This window comes from Lemur catta, chromosome 16 (genome assembly GCF_020740605.2).
Source record: "Lemur catta isolate mLemCat1 chromosome 16, mLemCat1.pri, whole genome shotgun sequence".
NCBI classification, from domain to species: Eukaryota; Metazoa; Chordata; class Mammalia; order Primates; family Lemuridae; genus Lemur; species Lemur catta.
In genome coordinates this window covers 23307395-23333770 of record NC_059143.1, presented here as the reverse complement: position 1 = coordinate 23333770, position 26376 = coordinate 23307395, and the positions used below count along the sequence as shown (strand labels likewise).

At 39.8% G+C, this 26376-nt stretch overlaps 1 protein-coding gene across 1 annotated transcript; it reads right to left on the bottom strand.

Moving 5' to 3' along the window:
• Nucleotides 1–25887, bottom strand: MEP1B (meprin A subunit beta). The gene is made up of 15 exons (XM_045527620.1): nt 25825–25887; nt 24095–24113; nt 23238–23282; nt 23110–23150; nt 20252–20330; nt 14021–14138; nt 12781–12959; nt 9697–9915; nt 8932–9084; nt 6750–6965; nt 4088–4531; nt 2757–2936; nt 1188–1232; nt 971–1052; nt 1–214 (listed from the first exon to the last, which is right to left on the bottom strand). Exons 1-15 carry the CDS (start codon nt 25885–25887, stop codon nt 1–3), a joined length of 2097 nt encoding a protein of 698 aa, XP_045383576.1.
• Nucleotides 25888–26376: the final 489 nt, after the last annotated feature.

Genomic DNA, 26376 nt, shown 5'->3' with positions numbered 1-26376 from the left:
TCAACTTACATTTTTCGGAGTCGTATTTGCTGTATTTGAACTTGTCCTTTTAAGATATTTCCTCCTGGTACAATAGACACTCACAAGGGTGATGGCCAGCATCACAGCGAACACAGCAACAGTAGAAGAAACAGCAATGATGATGGTGTCCCTGGTGGAACCTCTCTTTTCACACCTTTCTCCTATGTACCACCAGTCGTCTCCCGACGGGCACCTACACGTCACAAACATGACTCAGTTATGAGTCGATATCTAACTCTGGAAATCCTCACCGTCAAAGGTGCTGACCACCTTTAGTCTATTTGATCACCAATAGGTCACTGACACATGGAACTATTTTACCCACTCTGGGCTGGCTGGAGACTAACACCAGGGACACAGGCAGGAACCATGAAAAGGAGAAATGGAATTAGTCCTAATCTGGTACTGAAACAGCGGCTCCAAGGTAGGACAGGCAGGTAGCATAGGTAATGGAGAAAGTTTAGTTCTCAGCGTCCCATCTTCCAGCTTTGACCTTGGCCAAGGGCTTCTCACAAAGTCACTATCTTCATCTAGGAAATGGAAGCCACCACCCTTGTGGGGATTTAATAAGACAGGTAAATTGTGAGGACTTTTTCAGGCAATTAGAATGTATTGTGCTATTTTTTCATAAATAATTTCTTGATTTTATTTTATTTTAAAAGATGGGATCTCGTTCTTGTTCAGGCTGGTCTTGAACTGCTGACCTCAAGCGATCCTCCCACCTCAGCCTCCCGGAGTGCTAGGATTACAAGCATGAGCCACTGCACCCGGCCCTGATTTCATTGTTACATGGCTATCCAGAGTCCCAAATGAAAGGCAAAAAAATAAATATTCTGTGAATGACTTTGAGATGAGAAGCAATGGATTTCATTCATATGAACGATCAGTATTTAATCCTACGTTGTGGGAATAAAAGAATGTGGGAGGATCTCTTTCAGGTGATCCTTACCTGCATTCAGCTTTGTCATCTCGAACAGCACAGACGCCATCATTCTCACAGGTGAGTTCCAAGCACAGGTCTTTGATGCTAGAGGTTGGTGTTGGCCAGTTTGGTGTCGGCCGGATTGGCGTCGGCCGGTTTGGTGTCGGCTGGATTGGCGTCGGCCGGTTTGGTGTCGGCTGGATTGGTGTCGGCCGGGTTGGTATCGTCTGGATTGATGTTGTCTGGGTTGGTGTCGGCTGGGTTGGTGTAGAATTGAGGTGAGATATGTCTAGGAGGATGGGGGGAGAATGTGAATGAAAATCAACTTTTGCTCTAACAATCATTTGATCTTTAAGTTTCAAAATAGATGATGTTCAGGTTTTAGGCTTGTGAGAAATTCAGCTAATCTTGAAGTATAGTCCACCAACGTTCATAGGCAGTGAAATAAGAACTGGGACAGCCTGCTGGGGCTGCAACTTGACCACATTCTTGCCTGGGCTGTGGAAGCTCAAAAGGGTACAAACCCCTGATACCAACCTTCAAGGGACAAATAAGAAAACCAAAGCTCAGAAATGTAAAGCAATTGAGGGTTTTGTGCAAGGTCACAATTCTCTCACTTGGCGGAGCAAGTTAGTGGATATTTGGAGCAAGACACCGGAAAACTGGCCAGGCACGGTGGCTCACGCCTGTAATCCTAGCACTCTGGGGGGCCGAGGCGGCAGGATCGTTTGAGCTCAGGAGTTCGAGACCAGCCTGAGCAAGAGTGAGACCCTCTCTCTACTAAAAATAGAAAGAAATTAGCTGGACAACTAAAAATACACAGAAAAAATTATCCAGGCATGGTGGCACATGCCTGTAGTCCCAGCTACTCCAGAGGCTGAGGCAGAAGGATTGCTTCAGCCCAGGAGTTTGAGGTTGCTGTGAGTTAGGCTGACACCATGGCGCTTTAGCCCAGGCAACAGAGTGAGACTCTGTCTCAAAAAATAAAAAATAAAAAAAGACATTGGAAAACAAGGGCTCTGTTCTTTGCAGTGTTTTTTGTTGCATCTTGTCCAAATAGGGTCAATGAGAATTGATAAATGTGTGACTTTTCTCAATAAAATGTTTTCTCTCTTGATAAAAGTTATTCCTGGATAATTTTTTCCAAGAAGTATCATCTAGATTTACTCTAATGAACATTGGCGTCAAGATTTTGTGGGTTTTAAGTGTACCACCTTTCATCACAAACGAGACTCTGATTTACTGAGATGCAAGTGAGTCTTTGATAGAAAATAATTATTCTACCATATGAGACATGGAAACCACCAGAACTTCTGGAAAATGTATTTATTGGCTGTCAGAGGTAAGAAATTTTAAAAGACAATAGGTTAATGTTCTTACTGCCAAGATATATATGTTATGTGCATGTGTTTGCATATGTACATGTGTGTACATATGTATGCATGTATATACATTTGAAATGATGATAAGACAGTCTGTTTCCAGTTTAATTTCATGTGCTCATATGATATTTTTATTTCTGGAACCCTAGAGTATAATGCTAGGTATAATATTAATAACTAACTTATTTCTAAAGAAGGTTTCCAGCCTAAAGGTTTCCATTATTGCTTCGTGTGGTGGTAATTAAATTCTTTATCCTCACTGTTTCAAATTAAATTATTTTCAGATTGTTAATAATTCATACCCCCCAAAACCACTCATGCTCATTTCCTCCCACATCTCTATATATTTTAAAATGAAACCGAAAAGAACACAGTAAATAATAGCCACCACAAAAAAACCTGCTGATATAAAACTATTTTTATTGACGTACCTTCCACTGTCAGGAGAATATAAACATCATTTCCTTTTATAAAATCTCTGCTGTTCAGCCTCTCATGGGTTATAAAGGCACTGGTTCCATAGCCCCTACTTCTTCTAAACTGGGTTCCATTAGGAAAGAAAGCCACTTCTCCCACTTTGGAAGGGCTGTCCCAAAAATAGTTTCCATTATCTGAAAAAGCAATTTATATTAATGGATTGTGTTTAGGCTCATCATAGCTTTTGGTGGTAGGAAAGAACAGGAAATGTGAAACACAATTAGGATGGAGCTCAAAATAATTAAATGATGCTATTGACCTGTGATGTAGTCCCTGGCAAATCACTGGTGCTTGTTCATTTAGACTGTCCTAAAGGAAATCAGATTGCCTGGCAGGGAGGACCACACTCTGGACTATGAGTGGAAAGAAATTCTGAACATTGAGTCCCTATAATTCCATTGATGCATATTATTATTTCCTATCAGATCAAGTTGATTTTTTCCCTATATTGCTTTAGTCAATCCTTTTCATATATTGAATTCAGATTTGGCAATAATATTCAGCTTGCTATAATTCCATTTTTTCTTTTATTAGTGTCCCAGAGGCAAAGGATGATTAAAATTAGAAGTGTAGAGATTGCTTTCTGTGTGCTGCTTCTCTTTGAAACTGGAAAGACAGGGAATGATGTCACCATTGGTGAGTCCTCCAGAACTTTTCAGTAAGAATTTATAGTCCATTCCCATCCCTTTTCCACCAATACTCCAGTGCATCTGCCCAACATATTCCTTCTGATCAAAAACCACCCCTATCCCAAGAGCTGAATTGTTTCCCACAATCCCAGTGGCATGACCGAGGAAGCATGGGTTAGGAAAACTCAGCATCTGAGGGCCTCTCCAGAGCAGGCCCTTCCACAAGCTTCCACATTTGATCTGTACTAATCCTTGGAACAAATCTGTGGAATTGTGATTACAGTTTGGGCCTCCAAGAGATTATCTGCTCAAGGTCATATAGCTAATGAGAAGCACACACCTTGGATCCGAACCCAAGCATGTCAGCCTCTGAAACCAACACTCCTTGCATGAAAGTGGAAATTCGGATGGTTACCAATTCCCAGGAATACAGTCAGTATCTTCTCTGTTTTCTTAGAGTCCTTGCTGATATCCCTAACAGGCTACTGTCTGGGAGACTCTGTCCACAACTGTTGAATTCTTCTCCTTAAATTTTTGTTCTTAAGATTTGGGGCTTATAATTCCCTAGGTAACTGTGCAATCTCTTGTTCCCAAAACCATCTGTCCCTCCCAGAGCAGTGATCATGTATTAGCAATAAAGAAAATGAGTCACAAACCGGTGGTCATGAATGGGTCTGTAGTTATACTCCGCTGGTTGGACATACGCTGTCGAATGTCAGGATTTTGATCCAAGAGTGTCATCGTGGCTTGTTGCCAAGGACACGGCCACTGTAATTGATCATCATTGGCTCCAGAGATCAAGTGGAAATATATCCCTGCATTAGTCAAATGGCTTAGAGTCAACTGAATCTGAAAGGCATAACCTTCAGAAGAATAAAACGGAGGGCTATATAGAGTTCCATTTGGGCTGCCAATGAGCTGTGTGATATTCCTTATATGCCAGACATGATGAGGGCACCGTGTTTCTGAAAGATTGATGTCATCTATGGACAGACCACCCAATGATGCACCAGAGCCTTTGCGTCCTTCAAACACCACTCTAAACTTGTTGGTCATTTCCAGTGTAACGTGGTGAAGCTGCCAGCTCCCAATGGGTATGTCTGCAAAAGAGTTATTAATATTTCAAAGAAGGCAAAGAACTATGAATCTATGCAAATCAACATTAGAGTTCTAACCTTCATAGACAAATGGTCATCCAAGTACTGATTCCTACAGGTCAGAGGTACGGTTTTCTCACACCTCCAGCCCAGGCTCATTTACTTCAGGGTATTTCTGTGGAGTCAGACTGTTATTTGAACGTTTATCTAGCTGTTTCTCAAATAGATTGCCCTTTCCCAGAGTTGAGTGAACAAACAACAACTAATTCATGAGTGCTCCATGTCCTACTTCTGAGTTACCTGACACTTTTTTTTTGTTTAAGAGACAGGGTCTTGCTCTGTCACCCAGGCTGGAGTGCAGTGTCAAAGTGCAGCCTCAGACTCCTAGGCTCCTTCCACCTCAGCCTCCTGAGTTGCCTGCCATTCCATATTAGTTAAATGGTCAAGCAAGCTCAATATTCTAACACTTGTACCCAAGATTCTTGTGATACTCAGGCAAAACCTTCTTTGATATATTTATAGTTTGGAATAATTCCTTCACATGCAAAGTTTTCAATCAACTTTTTGGCAGTATTAAACCAGAATCCACCAAACCCTAGAAAGCTTATATCCTACATTTTCTCCTTCGGTCATTTACGAGTGACTCAACGTTATTTATCTGACATTGATACCCCTCTTTTCCCCCCAACCTGCATCTCCTCCTCAACCATTACCCCATGTCTCCAGCTAGCAGCACACGATATGCCATTCTGTCTTGTGTTCTTGTATCGCCTACTCAGATAAGCAGCATACTAAAAAATCTTCATAACCCCCAGATGGACAACAGCTGAGGAATTCATGTCAAAATAGTAGTTAACACAATGACTTAAAATGTAAATATACTGGTACTAATATGAAATACAGCTGCTTGAAAATAAGTTAGAAATATACAAATTACAGAACATGCTATTGTCCGTGGATGGACTCTGGATTGAACAAAAGCCTTTCATGAGAGCTTCCACTGCATCATTATCAGTATTATCAGTTCAAGTTCTGGGCTCCTAAGCAAGCTTCGCAAGTGCCTTTTGCATTATTGTCTAGCAATGATACACTCATAGATTAACAAGGGAAAGGATCTCCCTTCCAAGTCTGAACAATTATATGTAGATATATATCATATATTGTATATACATTATATTAATGCTTGTATTATTATATGTATTAATACATAATTTACACTATTTGTATTAACAAATAGTTTATATATAAAGCTTTCATGTATATAAAATGTGTGATGTATATTATGTATGTCATTTTATATGTCATATAATTACATATATAATGCATATGCATGATGTGTGTATATTCTTAGTAAGATTAAGAACCTGCTGTTCATAGGTGTTCACGAAAAAAATATCGTCTGTATTTCAGATTGTTTCTTATTGTCAAATAGAGAGGGAAAACGGCACAATGTAGATGCGCTTTATAATCGCTTTTACTCAGTTCTTTCAAACCCAGAGGTGAATGTGTGGAGCAGACAGATACATTTGCCGGCCCACAGCTCTGCCCTCCGTGGGGAACCTCCTTAACCACCTGCTTGAACAGGCGGTCGTCATGGCCCCCTTCTCTGACACATGATTGACATGAAAGGTGGCCGCCCACTCACAAATTCTCCAGAAGTTACATTTAACCCAAATCATAAGGATCAGAGTCCTTCACTGGGATTGATTGCTTAAGCTAGAGATTAGAGATAGAATCCCTCTTCCAGTCTGATGGCACATTTGGTAAGACGTAAGCTGGGAAGTGAAATAACCAAAGTCCCAGTCTTATGGACAAAGCCATTCTGAGATAAAACAAGAGGTCCCCAACAATGTTCAGGGACAGATCCAGTCCTCCCTGAAGCCAGTTCCTTCCTCATCTGTTCTACAGGTTGTAACTAACCTTGAGCCAGTACCCCCTTCCCATTTTGCCTAAGCTAGTGCACAATGCATTTTTACTACTTGCCAAGAACTGACCTCCCCAATGCCAGAGACTGACCTACAGTTTCTTAAGTGAGTGTGACATTATATAGCTCACACAAAGGATCCTCACTTTAGCATCCTTGCTATAAAACAAGAAGGACCAAGTTCTAAATTGAAAAATAGGGGGCCAGCATCCCCTACCCTGTTGTAAGTTGTTACCATAAGGAAAGAGCTAAGAATGCATCACTTTGAACCCCAAAATAAGGATGCTGATATTGTACCTTTAATCTCTTCCACAAGCGTTAAACTGCCATTCACATTGTCTGTAGAATACTCCCTGGTGTAGATGTTCAGTTGGTCACTTTCACTTCCACTGTTATATAAATAAAATTGCAAGCACTGAAATCCTCTCTTAGGGTACAGCATTCTACTTTCCAGCACTGCCGTGGCCCCCACATTTACAGAGCTACTGTCGAAATACATGAAGAAACCAGAACCTGTTAACAAAAGCAGAATTGAGAGAAAGCAATTTCTGGGTATAGGAACATGTGTTTGTTAACAGTGGTGGGAGATTCTTTACATGAGGTATATAACTAATAACTAACGTCAATATATACATCACAAGGTAGAAACCTCAGAAGCCTAAGCTACATATCTGGCACTTGGAAAAACTAGCAGATTGACAGAATAGAATAAAACTCAAACCTTTCTATCATTCATAAACCTTTACTTACAATAGTAGGAGTTTTCTGTGGGCACTGATCTTTGCTTACTTTCATTTGCTGTGTATGTTTACAGCAAATCTAAGTATCAAATGTTAACAAAAAAAAATCCAACGTGAGGCTTTAGGTCATGCCTAAACGGCAGGACCAAAAGGTAGAGTCTGCAAGGAACACCTTTCAACTGCCCCAACTCTGGTCAACTCCAGGGGACAGCAGCTACCATTGGAAAGATGCCACAGAGAATTGTCCCCTCTCTAAGAATATAAGAAAAGGAAAATTGAAATTAAGTCAAAAGGAAGTCTTGAAACCTGGGTAGGTAGACAGTGGTAGCATCTTTGCCTCTCAAGCCTAATGCAAGGTGAGGTCGTAGGTCCTTCTGGAGAAGCGAACACACACTGTGCGAGGACAAGAGAGAGAGCCCAGCCAGGAAACCAGGGCCTTTGCTGACCTGACCATTTTTTAACACTTCCTACATTCTTTGGCTTTAAACTACCAAAAAAAAAAAAATAATAATAGTAATAATTCAACTTTCAGAATACGTTAGAAGTACAGCAACCATTGGATGAGATCTACCTTTTAATGTTTAAAAAATTAAATTCATAACAAAAAGATTGGGAATAACTGAACTCAATAATTTCAAAGGTCTCTCTCAGTTCTCTGTTTCCATTACTTGCAAGACTTAATCTTCTAAATCATCTCTAAAGGAAGACAGAGCTAGTAATTCTGGCTTGAGTATATATATATACAGTTTCTTTATCTTATTTCAAACATTTGCTGAGTTCGCACTATATGCAGGGCACTGTGTTGGACACTTAAATACGGCTCTGGGAGCAGGTAATTTATGAAAAAGACAGCGTTAGGCAACCTTTCTGTTACTACAGACATTAGCTTTCAAAGACAGAAAAAAACATGAAAGCTGCCTAGTTTGGACTCTCCTTCCCTCTTTCCCTCCCTCCCTTCCTCCCTCCCTTCCTTCCTTCCTCCCTCCCTTCCTTCCTTCCTTCTTTATCTACCCCTCCTTCTAGATAGGACCACTATCCACTCTCCAAATGTGCATTTAAAAAGAAAAAGAAAAGAAAAAGTACCTTTTTGCTATCAGAGACCTCATCCCCTGTCTAGACCATCTGAGCTGTCAAGCACTGGCCTGAAATTCTGAAGTCTAGTTTTACTTGTTTGCTGCCAGAAATAAACAATTAAATAAAAATGTGGTACTTGTAGCCAAATGGCTACTTAATACAAAACAAAAGGAAAATGGAAAAGGAAATTCATCTGAATAAAAATAAATGAGTTGTGCTTTCTACCTTCATTTAAGGTATTTTTGTTACAGGAACATGAATCACATCCAGCTACAATTCTGCAACTGAATAATCCACAGTCTAGTGGAGTCCATTGGAAAGAGCCTCTTATAAGCTTCAAGCAGCGTGCTGGAAAACAACACCACTGCCCCTGAAATAAGGGTCCTTCCAGGAGGTGCAGTCTTCCCCTGCTATGGGCAAGTACTGCTAGAAGCATCGTGGAGCCCAAACTCATAGAACAAAAAACAAACTCAGAGAATTAAAAGCAAAGAAATTAACCATGTCCTTACAACTATGTTTTCCACAAGGCCTACTCCTTAGTAGCAACCTAATGATTATCATTAATAATTCTAATAGAAATTAGAGATGAAATCCCAGTCTTTCACAGAGAAAGACAAGGCTGGAGCCACTGACTGGACAATCTAGAAGGATCTCACTCCTGTTACCTTCGCACTGGCCCATGTAGGAGTGATCGCTGTCTGGCCCCCTGGGAACCTGTGAAACCCGTTGCCAGTCAGCACTATCTCCTGAACTTTGGATCATTCCACACACGTTTTCCAGTTCAAAATTGCACGAGTCCATAAAACTCAAGGAAGAGGCTGCAAAGGCAAAAAATCAATTATTGACATTCATACAACATGATAATCTAAGTAATAAAAACTGAGCTCATCACAGAAGTTATTAGGAAGGCCAGGGTGACACTAAAGGGGACCCCTAGCTGATTCTGGGTGATCGTGGCTTAAAGACCCCTCTTTATCTGCAGAACCCATAATTTCTTCCCTAATTATCTAATTTATGGAAACCTGAGTCTACACTCCCCTGGTTATTCAAAATCATTAAGCCACAACCCAGATTATTTGGTCCCGTTTATATTCCAAGCATACACCTCATTTCAGCTGAAAAGAGATTTGAATATCAAGTTGGTCTACATCTGGATTAGTAATAGCTTCAAAAACCTTCCTGAGGCGTATTCCTACAGGACCCAGTTTGTTTTTAGATCTCCAAGCCAGGCCTTGTGAGAAGAAAAATGCTGCTTCCAGGCTGCAGATTGGGATCTGGGTGCTATTGTGCCTTGTTTTTGTTTTTTCCCCTGAATATCAAATTTCTGTAATCTCAGAAACTCCAACAATGCTCAGTAAAATGGCACAGACATCATTTTTGCCCACATGATGGAGGGAAATACAAGTCATTTCAAAGAACCTGTCACATACAGCAATTATACAGTCGATTCAACTTCAAGAGATCAGAGTCACTGAAATCCATCCGTTGGCCGATCACATCCTCGAAGTCTGAGATTCTTGTTACGATGGTCGGCTCCGTTCCATTCTGGAATGCAGTTTTACTGTAGTGCATGACGGAAGTGTAATCGTAGGGAACGTTCAGGGAATCTGATACCTGGTCACTATAGGTGTTAAAATTGTGCTGTCTGCCTAAACGATAAATAAAAAATCTCTGATTACTTGACGTTCACAAAATTCCACTTATCTTACTCCAAATGCTGTTAACTTAGAAACAGAGAACATAATAAACTAGATCAACTTTTGCTACAACTGATCTACTGTATTGCAAGTGTTTCATTATTCCTATCATAGAATATAATATTCAAGCTCAGAACTGTGATACCAGCAGTCACACGGAACGTATCCAAGGTTCCATTACAGCCCAGATGTCGGAACATTAGCATTTGGTCGCAGGCTGTAAGGACTGCTAACGGAAAGGAGGGGTCTCAGAAGCGTTGTTGAACCAGTCGGAGCACTGGCCAGCAACGATGGAAGTTCAAGGGCAAGAGCAGATGGAGATGAAAAGGAAGAGGACTTTGGGAGGGTGGTGAGATGGGACCTGGGAGTGATAACTTTCTAGTTATCCCAGAAAAGAGTCATTAGAAAGGATTGACATAGGAATCTCATGGTTACCGGAATGTGTGCAGATGTATTTAAAGCCTGGCGACTATAGTTAATAACAATATATATTTCAAAATTGCTTTGAGAGTAAATCTCAAGTGTTTCACCGTAAAAAACAAGTGAGATGGTAAATATTTTAATTAACTTGTTTTAATCATTCCACATTGTATGCATACATCAAAACATCACATTATATCCCATAAATATATACAATTATATTTGTCAATAATCATTTAAAAGAACAAAAACCGAATACATTTAGAGAAGATGCCAGGCTGTTTAGCATCATAGTAATGGGCAACAGATCACAACTTGTTTTATGGACACAATGAGGTAGGCCTAATCTCTAAAGCATAAAGATGTGTTATCAAATGTTTGCAGAAGTTTCTATCAAAAATAAGATTTTGGCAGGGCGTGGTGGCTCAAGCCTGTAATCCTAGCACTCTGGGAGGCTGAGGCGGGAGGATTACTTGAGCTCAGGAGTTCGAGACCAGCCTGAGCAAGAGTGAGACACCGTCTCTACTAAAAAAATAGAAAGAAATTAGCCGGACAGCTAAAAATATATATATATATAGCAAAAAACTAGCCGGGGATGGTGGTGCATACCTGTAGTCCCAGCTACTTGGGAGGCTGAGGCAGTAGGATCGCTTAAGCCCAGGAGTTTGAGGTTCCTGTGAGCTAGGCTGACGTCACAGCACTCTAGCCCGGGCAACAAAGAGAGACTCTGTCTCAAAAAAAATAAAAAATAAAAAAAAGATTTTGGGCCTGGCGTGGTAGTTCACGCTTGTAAATTCTAGTACTTTGGGAGGCCGAGGTTGGAGGATTGCTTGAGGCCAGGAGTTTGAGATCAGTCTGGCAACATAGTGAGACCCTGTCTCTACAAAATATTAAAAATTAGCCGGGCATGGTGGCGCATGCTGGTAGTTCCAGCTACTTAGGAGGCTGAGGTGGAAGCATTGCTTGAGCCCAGACAGTCTAGATTGCAGTGAGCTTTGATCGTGCCACTGCACTCTAGCCTGGGTGACAAAGTGAGACCTTATCTCTAAATAAATAAAGAAATTGTTTTTTTTAAAAAATAAGACTTTAGTTTCATATCTTTCAAAGCTGTGAAAAAAATAATAAAACATAAAAATAAGACTTTGAGAATCCTAAAGAGTGAGGCTGTGGATTCAAGCTAAACATTTCTTTTGCCCTCAAAATCTTTTAGTTTGCTGCTGCGCCTGATCCCAGTTAAGATCCCCAGAGACCGGCGGGAAAAGGAACAAGAGCTGTGATTTCAAGACTGATCTTACAGAGCAGCCCTCACAGCACCTCCCACACGACAGCGACACCATTCCCTCTGCCACACCCCACACAGGCAGGACAGCCAGGGAAGCCGAGGGTCACTGCGCAGTGTGGACATGAGCTCTAGTCATACACCATTATCAAGACCTTTGTGACTTTGAACACAAAATCAGAAAAAGTTCAGACTGTTCAACTACTACAGTGTTTCCCAAAATGGGTTCCATGGAACAATTATATAATCAAAATGTGTCACAAGCTACTTGACAAAAAGAAAACAGAAGACCGTGATCAAATGGCTTTGGGAAATGCTCCTGTTCTTGGAGACTTACAATTCATGTCAACCTAACAAAGACTCTGAACAGCTCAGCAGTATAAATAACTGTAGGTTTTATTCTTTTTTAACGTAGGTACCATGGTTTGAACATGTCCCCAAAAAACCATGTGTTGGAAATTTAATCACCAGTGCAACAGTGTTGGGAGGTGGGGCCTAATGAGAGGTGACGAGGCCATGAGGGCTCTGCTTTCATGGACTGACTAGTGCCATCACTGTGGCAGGAGGGACTTCCTTATAAAAGGAAGAGTTTGGTGCCCTTTTCTCTCTCACAATTTCCCTTGTCCTTCTGCCCTCTGCCATGGGATATGACACAACAAGAAGGCCATAATCAAGGCCAGCCCCTTGATCTTGGACTTCCCAGCGTCCAGAATGCTAAGAGATCAATTTCTGCTCTTTGTAAATTACGTGGTCTGTTGTATTTTGTGACAGCGGCACAAGATGGACTAAGACTCTAGGATTTCCCAAACTGATTTGACCACAGACTCCTTTCCACACAAGACACGTGAACACGCAGTGGGACGGCACTCCCTAGGGCATGCTTCGGGAAACACAAAACCAGTTCCTAAGAGCATACCCAGCTCTAAAGTACCAGGGTTCTGGGATACTAGTGCCCCAACCACCTGAAGGCACTTCAGATTGAGTTAGAGCTAAATGAAGTAAGACATCAAAACATCAGAGTTTTTCAATTATTAACAGTTGGCACAGGTGGCAAGAGAGGACACATGCTTAGAAATTCGGTCTTTAACTAATAATGTAAGAAAACAAGAGAAATATACCTGACAGAATTCTGTCCCAAATTATGGAGACATAGTCATCCCGATCAGAACGCGACTGCTCATGCCAGAATCCCAGCGCGTGGAGGAACTCGTGCTGAACCGTTGCTATTCGGTCGCAGTTCGCTCCGATGGAAAGTTCTTGCCTCCCAGCCTGCCTGTTTCCTACTGAAGACCAGCAGCTTACAGAGGGGTTTATGGGGAAGGGGAGAGGGTGTTACAGTGATGCGGTTTGAAGCCTCAGGGCAATATCCCCACGGCCTGGTCCACTTCATTGCCCACCTAGACGCTTTGCTCTTTTATCTGGACTCTGCATGTTTCTCTCATAACCCAGGTGACATATAAAACCTTACAGACCAGATGATCTTTGGAGAACTTGCTCTAACACCAAATATTACATAGGAGCAAGCCATCCCCCAGTCAGCCTAGTCCAGGTTTTTCCTGGATATTTCTAAGTGTTTGAGATCGTCCTTGGTATGTCTGTCCTCATGAACAAGGGCTTTACCAGGACAGCAACTGCTCAGAATTGTTGAGCTGGGGACAAATAATATTGTTGCCTTCTTAACTCAAGAAATAAGAGTTTTCAGGTTAAAATAAATTTGAATACAGACATGCACACACATACACCCACACGTGTTTTACTTAAAGGGGAAAATAAAGAGTAAATTACAATTGCTGAAATTCACTTGGTTGTGGGTTGGATGGCGTGCAGTCCCATCTACTTTGTCTTAACATTGGTAGTCTGGTTGTGTGTATGAAAATATTATTTCTATGCTTAGAAAAACTAGATCCAGCTCTTTTACTCTCCAGCAACCAGTAAAGGAAACACCCCACCTCACCCTAAAGGTCAGGGCCTAGGACAATTGCTGTGATGCGATGCCCCAGGCACAGGAATTCTCCTTCGAACCCTTAGAAGACTAACTCTTCGGCCTTGCCTGTTGGTTCATGCCTGTAATACTAGCACTTTGGGAGGTGGAGGAGGGAAGATTGCTTGAGGTCAGGAGTTCTAGACCAGCCTGAGCAACACAGTGAGACCTCATCTCTACAAAAAATGCAAAAATTAGCCAAGCACAGTAGCATGTGCCTGTAGTCCCAGCTACTTGGGAGGCTGAGGCAGGAGGATCACTTGAGTCCAGGAGTTGGAGGCTACAGTGAACTATGATGACACCACTGCACTCTAGCCTGGGCAACAGAGCGAGACCCTGTCCCCCCAGCCCCCTAAAAGACTAACTCTTCAACTTACCCACTACCTTTGATCACTGATATATAGTTAGGTTCTCCAGTCCAAGGCTTAAAGTCGATACATGTTTTTAGGCGATAGCGTTCAAACGCATTGAGGATAACTCCCTTAGCATTCATTTCTGAAGGAAAACAAACAAACAAACAAAAATATACTTATTAAAATAATCACCATTGAACAATCCACCGTGGAAACAGGTCACGCAATATATTGTTTATCATGAGCTAGTGCCTTTGTGAATGTTTAGTATTTTACTTTTACAAAATTTAGTACTCAGTACCAATTTAGTATCTTATACAAGTTAATTATTCTTCAGATCCCTTATTTTGCCTAATATTTCCCTGGAGCCCATAAACAGTGCATTACCAAATAGTAAAAAGGGCATTTCCTTACCGCAGAGAACATATACAACGGATCACAGGCAATCAAAATAAATACTCACCATCACATGCTTCACCTGAGAAGCTGCAATATGTATTTAAAGCTTCACAGCAGGGCTTTTAATCTGAGGACCTTGAAATGGGAGAACCTATGAATACCATGAAATAGTATGTAAAGTATACATGTATCCACCGGGCAAGGTGGCTCACGCCTGTAATCCTAGCACTCTGGGAGGCCGAGGCGGGTGGATTGTTTGAGCTCAGGAGTTCGAGACCAGCCTGAGCAAGAGCGAGACCCTATCTCCACCAAAAATAGAAAAGAATTATCTGGACAGCTAAAAATATATATAGAAAAAAAATTAGCTGGGCATGGTGGCGCGTGCCTGTAGTCCGGGTTACTCGGGAGGCTGAGGCAGGAGGATCACTTAAGCCCAGGAGTTTGAGGTTGCTGTGAGCTAGGCTGACACCATGGCACTCTAGCCCCGGCAACAGAGCAAGACTCTGTCTCAAAAAAAAAAAAAAAAGTATACATGTATCAATAGCTGTGTCTTCTATGCAAAGTGCATTTTCTAAGGAGAGCTTCATGAGATTTGCAAGTGAATCCGGGCCCAAAATAGGGTTAAGAGCCAATGCTTTGGAGCTAAGAGTGATGCTAATGGGTTGAATAGATGTGGAGCTCAAAGAAGGCAGAGGCAAGAAAGCAACAAGGACATGCAGCAAAAGAAGATTAAGGGCAACCTGGAGGAAGAGGCTATGCCAGATGCCCTAGAGAGGCCGTCATAAATTGGTCAGGTCCTGGTGATGTGAAGGATGGTGGCCTGCCAGGAGGTGGGAGACAGTATGGCAGAATGGAAATCGCTAGACTTTGGAGCCAAACACACCTAAGTTTTCCCCAGTCCTCACCACTTACTTTTGATGTATAATCTTTGCCAATTAAATTAACCTTCGTAGCTTTGGTGTTATCATCAGTTATATGAGGACATAAAGTAAACTTTGCAGGGGTATTGTGAGGATAACAAGAGAAAGCAAAGGTGAAGGTTCAAATAAAATGGGCATTTGCCAAGTGTTCATTTCCTTCTTTCCTTCTTAAGTAACTGTCACATAAACTTTCAAGGAAGATTACTTGGAATGCCTCTGTCCAGACAGGTCTGAGAAGATCAAGAACAGGATTCACATAGGTAAGACCCTAAAATCCATGAGTCATAAGAGGCACTCATGGATTTTAGAGTTCAGCCTTTTACAATACCATGCAAGTAATGCACATTCATTATTAAAAATTTAGAAAATTTATATAATCAAAAAGAAGGAAATTTAAAATCCTATCACCCAGGAATAATCAATGCCCTTACCATACTTTCTGCTTATGAATACATACATAATATACATATATTTTTATAAAAAATAAAGTCATAGTCTACATAATATTTTACCAACTATTTTTTCATGAATTAATATAACATTAAAATATTTTTTCATCATTAAATATTGTTTTTACCATTTTAATGGCTGCATTACATGCCTTTAACATTCAAAATATTCTGTCTTGGCCAGGTGCGGTGGCTCACACCTGTAATTCTAGCACTCTGGGAGGCCAACGCAGGAGGATCATTGAGGTCAGGAATTTGAGACCAGCCTGAGCAAGAGTAAGACCCCTGTCTCTACTAAAAATAGAAAAAATTAGCTGGGCATGGTGGCATGCACTTGTAGTCTCAGCCACTTGGGAGGCTAAGGCAGGAGGATCACTTGAGCCCAGGAATTTGAGGTTGCAGTGAGCTAGGCTAACACCACAGCACTATACCCCAGGCAACAGAGATTCTGTCTCAAATAAATAAATAAATAAATGAAATGTTCTGTCTTATAAATATCACATTTGGATCACTATTTCAAATGCAACACTTCCTTAAAATAAAGCATGATGATCCTGACTAGCACATCACTGTTTTGGAATAGAGTGTAAAAAAAGCATGCTAGTCTAGGCCTTTTGTCAAAGCTTAAGGAGGATAGCTTCTATCCTACGTGGAATTGTTTTGAGAATTCAATAAGGGAACATATGTGAAAGTTTTATAAACGGTATAGCCCTCTACCAAGGTAAGATCTTCATTTACCAAATGCCTTTATCTACCAAGGGCCTTAATTACCTTTGCATCGTAGATGCAGAAAGCTCTACCTGGGATCATCATGTAAGCTCCAAAGGATGAAGCAAGTCCTTGACAACGCTAGGAATTTAGCAAGCAGCTGTTCAGGATTATTTGCCCTTATTAGTGCCTTCGGACTTCTAGCACCTTCCTCTTCATTCCTATCCCCACCTCCTTTAATCCCCATCCTCCACCCTCCCCCCTGCCAGGCCCCGCCACCTTTTCTCCTCCTAAACTTGCTACTCAGGCAAGGAATTAGAACTTGTTCACTGGAAGCTATAAATGGCTGCTTCAGGTGTTACCCCTTTCGGGGAAATTGCATCTGCCAGCCAGATAACACCTAAAGTTTAAGATCAAGGGCTAAAGTCCTACTGGTAGAATGTCGTAGGTTGGCCTATCAGAATCTGGGCTTCCAGTAATCACTTCCAGAAAACGCTTCATAGGTGTTTACTTTTGCTACACATAAGAATGGCTTTGCTTAGTAATTTCCTTAGTCCGTGTCATTTAAAGATGGTGTAAGTTTCTGAAAGGTGAGGAAATACTTCTCTTATTTGAACATAGAAAATAAGTTGATGGCCGGGCGCGGTGGCTCACGCCTGTAATCCTAGCACTCTGGGAGGCCGAGGCGGGCGGATTGCTCGAGGTCAGGAGTTCGAGACCAGCCTGAGCAAGAGCGAGACCCCCGTCTGTACTAAAAATAGAAACAAATTAGCTGGCCAACTAAAATATATATAGAAAAAATTAGCCGGGCATGGTGGCGTATGCCTATAGTCCCAGCTACTCGGGAGGCTGAGGCAGTAGGATCGCTTAAGCCCAGGAGTCTGAGGTTGCTGTGAGCTGGGCTGACGCCACGGCACTCACTCTAGCCAGGGCAACAAAGTGACACTCCGTCTCAAAAAAAAAAAAAAGAAAAGAAAATAAGTTGAATTCTACAATATTACACAGATGTAAAGTATTTTCTAAATACAAAAGACTCAAAATCACAGAACTGAAAAAATTGGCCTATAAAAATTTGAAGTTTAACCCTGTTATAAGGATTATATATGTGAAAAAATGCAGTTACATTAAGTGAAAAAATAGAATAAAAAATTCAAAACATCATAGCTATAACTGTAAAAATGTGCACAGTTTGGATGGTAAGATCTAGGCTGAATTTTTTACCTAACGTGTTTCATTTATATACATATTTATCAATTTATTTAATAAATATTTATTAACTGCCTATAATATGCCAGGGACTATGCTAAGCCTCAGATCTGCAAGATGAAAAATAGCTCCTGTCCTCAAGAAATTCACATATTGTTTATAGCTTTATTACTAAAATTAGTTAAAAACATGTAAGTAAAACTCATAAAGTTAGGATGGCTTTGGTTAAAAATCCATGGCAAAAATAGCCTAAGAGATACAGTCAAATTAGAGTTCACTGATCTTTCATGGAACACACTTAGGAGAATAAATTTTTTACAAAATGAAATATATAAAAAATTTAAAAACAAAAGAACTTTAAAAATTTTTAATCAACAGACTAAAACCAAAAAAAATGTATTTACAGTCTTTCAAGTTCCCCTAATTCCAAAAGTTAATGAACACCTCTTCTTCCTCATATTCCATGAGTTCTTCATACCTTCTAATCCTGTTAACTACTCTTGCCTTGGCTTTTTCTACCCTACTCTTGGCCATCTAAGTTTCTGGCCAGTCCTCTCTTCTCAATAACTTCTACCAGATCTTTCTTTTATACCAATTCCAAACATTTGCACTCCCAGGCTGAGTTCCACTCTTGGTCATCTTCTCACTCAATACGATCTTTTAGGATCATCCAACAAGATCCAATTATCCATGGAGTAGCTGTTATATGTGAAATGCTCATTCATACCTGTAGCTTCAACTATCTTCTGCACCCTAATAACTCCCAAATATTTCTCTATCTTGAATGGCCAGGTCATATACCAACACTTTATTTGATATCTCCTCCATAGTGACCATGCAATTCAAATTCTGCATGCCATGAACTAATTCCCACCACACTTCTCTATCTCACGCTCTTCAAGATATAGTCATCATTCTTGTTAAAGGCATTACCATCCACCCAGTTACCTAGGACTGAATGCTGGGCACTAGCATCTCTTTACCTAGACCCATCGTCTTCCTGACCTCTTGCAATCAATCACCAAATCTAACAATTGCTCCATAAATCTCTAGTAGATTTATCCACTGGTATCTATCCCCTCTGAGAGAGTCTTGGTTTAAAACCTCTTCACTCCTTCCCTGGATTTCCTCAATAGTCTTCTAGCTCGTCTCCCTACTTTCTTTTTACTCCAGTAATAACACATGTTCTATACTGCAACCAGAGCAACCATTCTAAAAGGCAATTATAACAATCTCACTTCCACAACAAAACTTTTAGTGGTTCTACCTTCCCATCGGTATGGATATCAAGTCCTTAACATGGCAAAGACCCATGTTCTTTCCAATCTGGGGCCTGCCTACCGGTTGAACTTCCTTATCTACCCACTCCCAATCTAAATTCCAGCCAATGGTTTTCTCCCTTCTCCATACCTTTGCACATAGTGGTCCATCTGCCTAAAGCGCCTTCCCTTGCTATCAGAGGCTGCACTCACCCACATGGTGCCTGTGTGCCAGTTAGAAAGAGGCACTACCCCTGAGCAGATGCTGCCAGTGCTGGCTGGCCAGGGGGACGAACAGCACTTTTAAGCAAAGAAATGAATACTTCCTGATAAACAGAACGCAAACTTGATATCGGCATGACTTGTCACTTCTCCCAGCCACCTATGTATGGCGTGCATTTCATACAACCTTCATAGAAGCCCTGCTGCATAGTGTCATCTGCTCCCTAACGCATGTGCCTTTATAGTGTGAGTTAAATGCCCCTCCAATGTGCACTTTAAACATATCACTAATCATAATGTTTATTCCATTCTACCATAATTTGCTTCTGGTTTTTCTGAATGCATGATCTTTAGGGGAAACATGAGTTTTTTTTCCCCAAACTTTTCCCAAACAACAGTTTCTAAACTGATGCAGGTCAGTGACATGGTTGTCACCCAGTCCCCAGGTAAAATGAGAATCATGCTTTGAGTTTTCCATTACAATTAAATTTTTTTCTGTAGAAAAGCTCTCCTTCCTTAGTCTTGGATTAGATTCTTCTGACTTTTTAGTATTTTAATACTAAACTAATCACATTATTTATTTTATGAAAAGGTGATGATAGAACACAGTGGGTTCTTACTGTTGTTTCAGTTCCCGACTTGGCAAAATAAAATGGTAAAAACAATGCCAGTCCCTGAGGTTTTGTTTAGTTGGTTATTTTATGCTTTTCTCATACGTAAAATCTGCACATATGGGAAACCACTGCTTTAAAATAAAGACTAACTCTCCACACTTGATTTTAGCCAAAAGATCAAGGATCGATGAGACTGTCTAATCTTCATGTCTCTAATGTCCAGTACGGAATAGTCTCTCCATAAATACTGGTTGAATTAATCCTATATTGGACAAAACACAGAAAATATTTCAGACAGAATCATTTAGGTTCTTTTCATTGTTCATTTTGCTTATTTTTTTAAATAAATGTACATAGCCACACAAAGGAACAAACAAACAAAACCTTAAAGACCATGCAAGCCCACACTTGGAAACACTGTAATCCTACTCTGTCAGGAACATACACTAGGTATGGATATTTTGAGGCACATACTAACCCAAGCTATCTTCTAGAACATAAGGAATGGTATGAGGCCATCTATATTGTTCTCCAATGATGGAATTTCTTTCTTGTGCCTGTCAAAAATAAATGTAAAAGAGCTAGTTAAATGAATTAAGCAAAAACTTATGAAACAATCAATAGTGAATCTAAAAATAAATAAAGATTAAAGCTCTCCCAGCTAGCCCAAACAAATTGTGTGTGTGTGTGTGTGTGTGTGTGTGTGTGTGTGTGTACTTCTGCTTTTAACCTAATGTAACAAAGTTTCTAGGAATCATGTTAAAAAATGATTGTTGGGAGTCCACTTGCTCAAGGCTTCTTGGGTGTGACTCCAGGTAAAAAAAAAATTTACAAAATTATTTTAAGAAATGATTGTTGGGAAACAATATAAATACTGGTAGATTTATAGGTCAGTTTCCTACACTAGAGATGAAAAATATGTAAGAAGCAAGTGATAGCAAAACCTCAGTCTGAACCTCACAGTATTGGAAAAAGTCACACGAGTGGGGCCAAAAGTTTTCAAAAAATTTTTAAAAGATTTTAAATTTTATAATCGAAAATGAATGATATTTTATTGATGTATTCCTTCAGTCAACAAATTGAATATTGTTCTAGAAAATAGGGATACCTTCATACTAAAACTACCAAGGTCTCTAGTTTCATAGAGCTTGTATCTAATGGGGGAGACAAACACTATGAAAGAGAACAAATAAGTTCAAACAGGATGAATTTAATAGTTGTGGAGGAAATTCCAAAGAGAGATGCGGAGGAGAATAAAGGATCGGGGAGTACATGAGAGAAAGTGGTCAAGAGCCTTTCCAAGGGGTGGCACTTAAGGGGAAATGGGAGCCAAGACTAAAAGGGGCCAGGGAACATCGTTTCTGGCAGAGGGAAGCGCAGTTGCTCTGGTTCTGAGGAGGGAATACCCTTGGTATGTTGTGGGCACGTGTTGAGGCTGTAGCCTCATGAGTTAGGAGAGAAAATGGACGAGATGAGAGAAGAGGTGAGGAGAGGAGATGGGAGGAGAAGGAGGCAGGAGTTCAGTCATGCAGGGCCTCCAGCACCAAGGCTAAATCCACTAAATCCGGAAGTGATTCTAAAGGCAATAGGAAGCCGTTGAAGAGTTTCAAGCCAGGAGGTGAAATGGTGCCATTGTGTGTTTAAAAGATGACTTCGCTATGGGGGATGAAGGCAGGTACAGGGTGGAAAAGATTACAGGAGGACAATATTTGAAATACAAAGACAAATTGGGAGGCTCATGGAAAAATCCAGGCAAGAATTGATGGAACTTGAATGAGGGTAACAGAGACAAGTGGACAGTTTGGGGCATATGCTGGAGGTAGAAATGACAGAATTTGCTGATGGGCTGGGTGGGGAGTGAGGGAAGGGGAAAAAGCAAAGGTGACGCCTGAGGTTTTTATTTACCCTGTGGAGTGGAGTGAGTGACAGTGATTTTATAAAGAGGGGAGACGGAGGTGGAAGGGTTTGGGGGAGCATCAGAGTTTACGTGATCAGAGGGCACCTTAGATTTGAGGTGTCTTGTAGACATTCAGATGGAACCGGTTAAGTGACACTTGGATCGACCAGTCTGGAGCCCAGGGAGAGGAGAGTTCTACCTTTGGAGTCATTGGCCTGGATATGACATTGGAAGCCTTGGCCCAAGGTGAGACCCAGAGGAAGACAGTGCATGCAGAAGGGCAGACCCAGGACTGAGCCTCCAACACTGCCGCTCTGTTTACTGCCCGGAAGCTCCCGGGGTAGGGGCGTGAGGAATATCAGTGCTTGAACTCCTGACCTCAAGTGATCCTCCCACCTCAGCCTCCCAGAGTGCTAGGATTACAGGCGTGAGCCACCATGCCTGGTGTTAAACACATTCTTAAACAAGCATCCTAGTTTCTCTCATCACCAAAAAAAGGTATAGTAAGTTTTAGAGTCTTTTCAAATGCTGTATACAATAAACTATATCTTGTCTTTAAAAAGTTCTTACTTATAGTCTGGCGAGGTAGCTCATGCCTGTAATCCTAGCATTCTGGGAGGCCAAGGCAGGAGGATATCTTGAGCTCAGGAGTTTGAGACCACCCTGAGCAAGAGTGAGACCCCCGTCTCTACTAAAAATAGAAAATTAACTGGGTGTCATGGTGCATGCCTGTAGTCCCAGCTACTCGGGAGGCTCAGGCAAGTCAGATCCCTTGAGCCCAGGAGTCTGAGGTTGCTGTGAGCTAAGATGATGCCACTGCACTCTAGCCCAGGGCAACAGAGTGAGACTCTGTCTCAAAAAAGAAAAAAAAAGAAAAAAAAATTAGTACTCGTGATGGCGAACTCTTAAGTTCCTCTGAATGAACATGTAAGGTACCTATGTTGGTCTGTGTGTCGTGATGCCCAGATAAGAATCAGCAGTCTTCATGAATAGATTTGGAAGGACCTTTACTTGGCAATACTATTTTCAGCTGAGGTCGGGGTAGACGTCACAAATCCATTTCTTATGGTAAAAAGCATGATTCATTGAAGATGTTTACAAATTCAGTTTAATTTTGCTTCAATTAGATTGAATCTGTGAGGTTCTATTTTAAAATGAAAATGTCGTATTGTTCCAATGATGAAAAACAATAAGCTTAAAATATATGTGGCCAGGTATGGTAGTTGTAACCGCACAAAAATCTGAGTCATGAAAGATGAAGACACTATTATATGCATCCATTCGAGTACAATGTACTCACTGAATAAATGTGTCACCACGATTCTGTGCCCTTAGATACGGTTGGGCTTCACAAAACCCATGCTGTCTAATCATTCTCAGTTACTTTATATTTATCTTGCAGTGATTAATAGATTATTCCTTGCACAGGTTCAACTCACCCCAAGTTTGATATCTCCCTCAAAAAGATCCAGTCCCAAATCTAAGAGTTAAGATAAAAATTCACGTTAGCAAATTAGATTCAAACTCTCTACTTAAAAGATGACTTTAGAAAAAAAAATCCACAAACCTTCATTGATATCAAATATATCCTGGTCAATTCCACCATCTACATCTAAAATAGCAAAGGAAAAAACACATTGAACATCACGTTTATGTTTATAAAAGGAGAAAATCTTTATCATTTACATAATCAAAACTAAGCAAGTTTATTTTGCCTTGAGTAAATGACTACTAGATTCTGATTCAACATACATTGATTGATTGATTGACTGAGAACCTCCTATGAGCCAGTTTAGGGGCTAAAGAACTTTTACGTATGTACTCTGTCCTATCCACATTCTTTGAATGTCAAATGACTTCAGGAATAAGAAACTGGTCACTTTGTTTATTATTAAGCTTAATTTGGAAAACTAGACTAGATGATTAGATTAAATAGGAAACAAATGTTTGAATTTGGCCAAACCAGCCCAATCTACCCATATATGTATATCCCCTGCTAGTAGTATATCTTGGAATTCACATGCAAACTTCTTAAGTTAAACTTGAATGACATTTGTAAGTGGCAAAGGGGTATATAACACAGCCAAATCTCTAAGGCTGAACTGAATAGGAGTGGACTGTATTATTAGGTCCCTATGATTTGACAAAAAATAGCAAAAACAATAATAGCAAGCATTTATGGGATATCTATGTGTCAGTCACTGTGTTTGACTTTTCCTGTAACACCAGCTATTTTTCTGCTGGGCATATGGACCCTGGAACATCGGCAATAAAATGTCCTCCAATAAATCAAAAGAACTCAGTATTAGATCAAAGTTCAATGCAATTATGCATCAATTGTGCATTTGTGATTATATATTATATTTGGCATTAAATATGTCCTATGTTCTCTATAACCTAGAGCAAAACTCAAAGTAGACTCACCAAAGTTTTCTGGAGTTGGCTGGGAAACAAACACATTAAAAAAAAGATATTATTATGATGCCCATGATATAAATGGTCTTCTTGGTTTCAACTTATGTCTAGCCATTTGTTGTTTGTTTGCTTTTTCATTAATATTATGGATTACTTTCTGGCATGTATTCAAGACAGCTAAATTGGAGTCTAAGATGACTTTTTAACCAAAGGGTTTTCTCATTTCTTATAGAAAATGAAGCTGCCTATTAAATGAATTTGAAAGTAAAGCAAATAAGAAACCAACTTCAAAAATTAAAAAAAAAAGGCAGAACATAAGACTCTATCCCTCAAATAAGTGTTCACTTTATACATGATTTTCTAAAGGGTTCATTGAGCAATGTTTGAAAGACCTAATATAATTAAAACAAAGCATTGTGGAAAAAGACCTAATAATTTATTCCCAATGTTAAAATATTATTATAATTTACAGCAATCCTTTCAAAATAAATTTTATTCAAGACCTCATTAATCATGCTTTCCTTTCATATTTCTCTCAAGAGTCTGTCTTCAAAGACAATACCAAATATTTAAGAAAAAATTATATTTTTTGGTTATATTTTGTGATTAAATTTTTTTTTCTGAAAACAGATTCTCCACAAATGACTAATGAAACTCAGACTACATGCCTAGTGGAAAAAAACAAACAAATCTGAGAAATTTCTTACTCAATATAATCTAGTAAAAAAGCTCATGGAACTTTCTGGGTTGTTACTGGTTCCATCAACTAAGAGTAATTCAATTCACCTTCCAGGTACTCAGACTATCTGTAAAATACTGTTAGTACCTGCTTTGCCTGGGTATTGTGACAGTTACATAATATGATGTGAAAGCACTTTGTAATCTATAATAAATTGTCACAAAAGCATAAAGTATCATTTTATTCAAATACAGCTTACATATCTAAATACTAGAAACATCTGAAGTGTTTTAAAAAATGTGGGAATGAACTAGTTGAATGGTTACCATCATTTTTTACATTAACAAGTAAGTTGGTTGTTTCACACTATAACCACAGACAGGCACAAACTCACAGAGGAATGCCAATGTTCCTATAGAATAGAGTTAGCAAGAATTTGTTCCTAATTACAGTTTTAACACATATTAATCAGTCTCTCTTGTTCACAATGTTCTATTTCTTATTCATAAAATATCAGCTTGATATCGCTGTTATTTTAAAATCACAAGTAAAGATTTTCCCCCAGGAATTTGCAACTTCCTTTAAAATTTCAGGTTTGTTTATGGTGCTAACTATCTTTTAGAAAACATTAGTCCAAATTGTAGAAAGATTAGTCTAAATTAATAAAGAAGCAGAAGAGAAATCCCATGTTATCAAACTTTGTAAGTATTGACTGTGTCTGTGACATTCATTCATGTCTCAAGTTAGCAGCAATCTGCATTTCATTCAGCTTTAAAAATGGAATGATTTTCAAAATTCATATTTTTCATTTCATCAAAAGAAAACTTGTTACACAACAATAAAACTGAAAGAAAAACATAACCTATCTCAACATCTCTGATTCTCTCTCTGGTGAGGCTACTTCTCATACCCTGCCTGCCCCCTCTCCAAAAAGAAACACTCAGTTGAGATTAACATTTTGAAATTTATATTTAAAAAAATGAACAAATAGTTGTCCTTTAACAATCAGTTTCAAGCGCCCCAAATTTTTCTAATTGTTGTCTATGCATTGTTTTCTTACCAAGGCAGAAATCACAAGAAGAGTGTTAAAGAACAGAAACCATGACTGACTCCATAAATCCATGTTGTAGCTTCCAGCTGAAAGTTGCAAACTATGACAGTCAGAGTACAGTGAACTTTTTAAAACACAAACATTATAACTTATAGCCTTTGCTCTTGACAACCCACCTTGCAGGTCAGCTCGCTGTAGTATTATCTCTAATCAAGGAGTTAAAGTCCAGTATCCTTAACACAGCTCCTCGGAGTTGGTTTGTTGTTATTGTTTTGTTTTGTTTTTTTCCTGTATTAAACATTCAACATTTAAATGCCTGGCTGAAACTTGTTAATGAAATACATTCTCTAATGTATACATGCTGGTCCCAAAGACTATTAAATACCATTTTAGCAAAAGAAAATGCCAAATTAATTTTTACTCTTGATCTTTCAAATAATAATAAGCATTTAGGAAGCTCCTCCTGCTCATATAGCCCTGTGCTGTTTTAATATATCCAGTTATGTCCACTGCTTTTTCTCATTCACTCATTTAATAAAAATTTATTGAGTGCCTAAAATT

Bases quoted from the DNA above. Each gene is read 5' to 3' on its own strand.
- MEP1B (XM_045527620.1), bottom strand. From the start codon at position 25,887: ATGGATTTATGGAGTCAGTCATGGTTTCTGTTCTTTAACACTCTTCTT. The intron at 14,139-20,251 runs GTTAGTATGTGC...GTTTTCCTTCAG, and splicing joins TGTTCTAGAAGATAGCTTGG to AAATGAATGCTAAGGGAGTT. The intron at 9,916-12,780 runs GTATATTTCTCT...TTTATCGTTTAG, and splicing joins TTGGGACAGAATTCTGTCAG to GCAGACAGCACAATTTTAAC.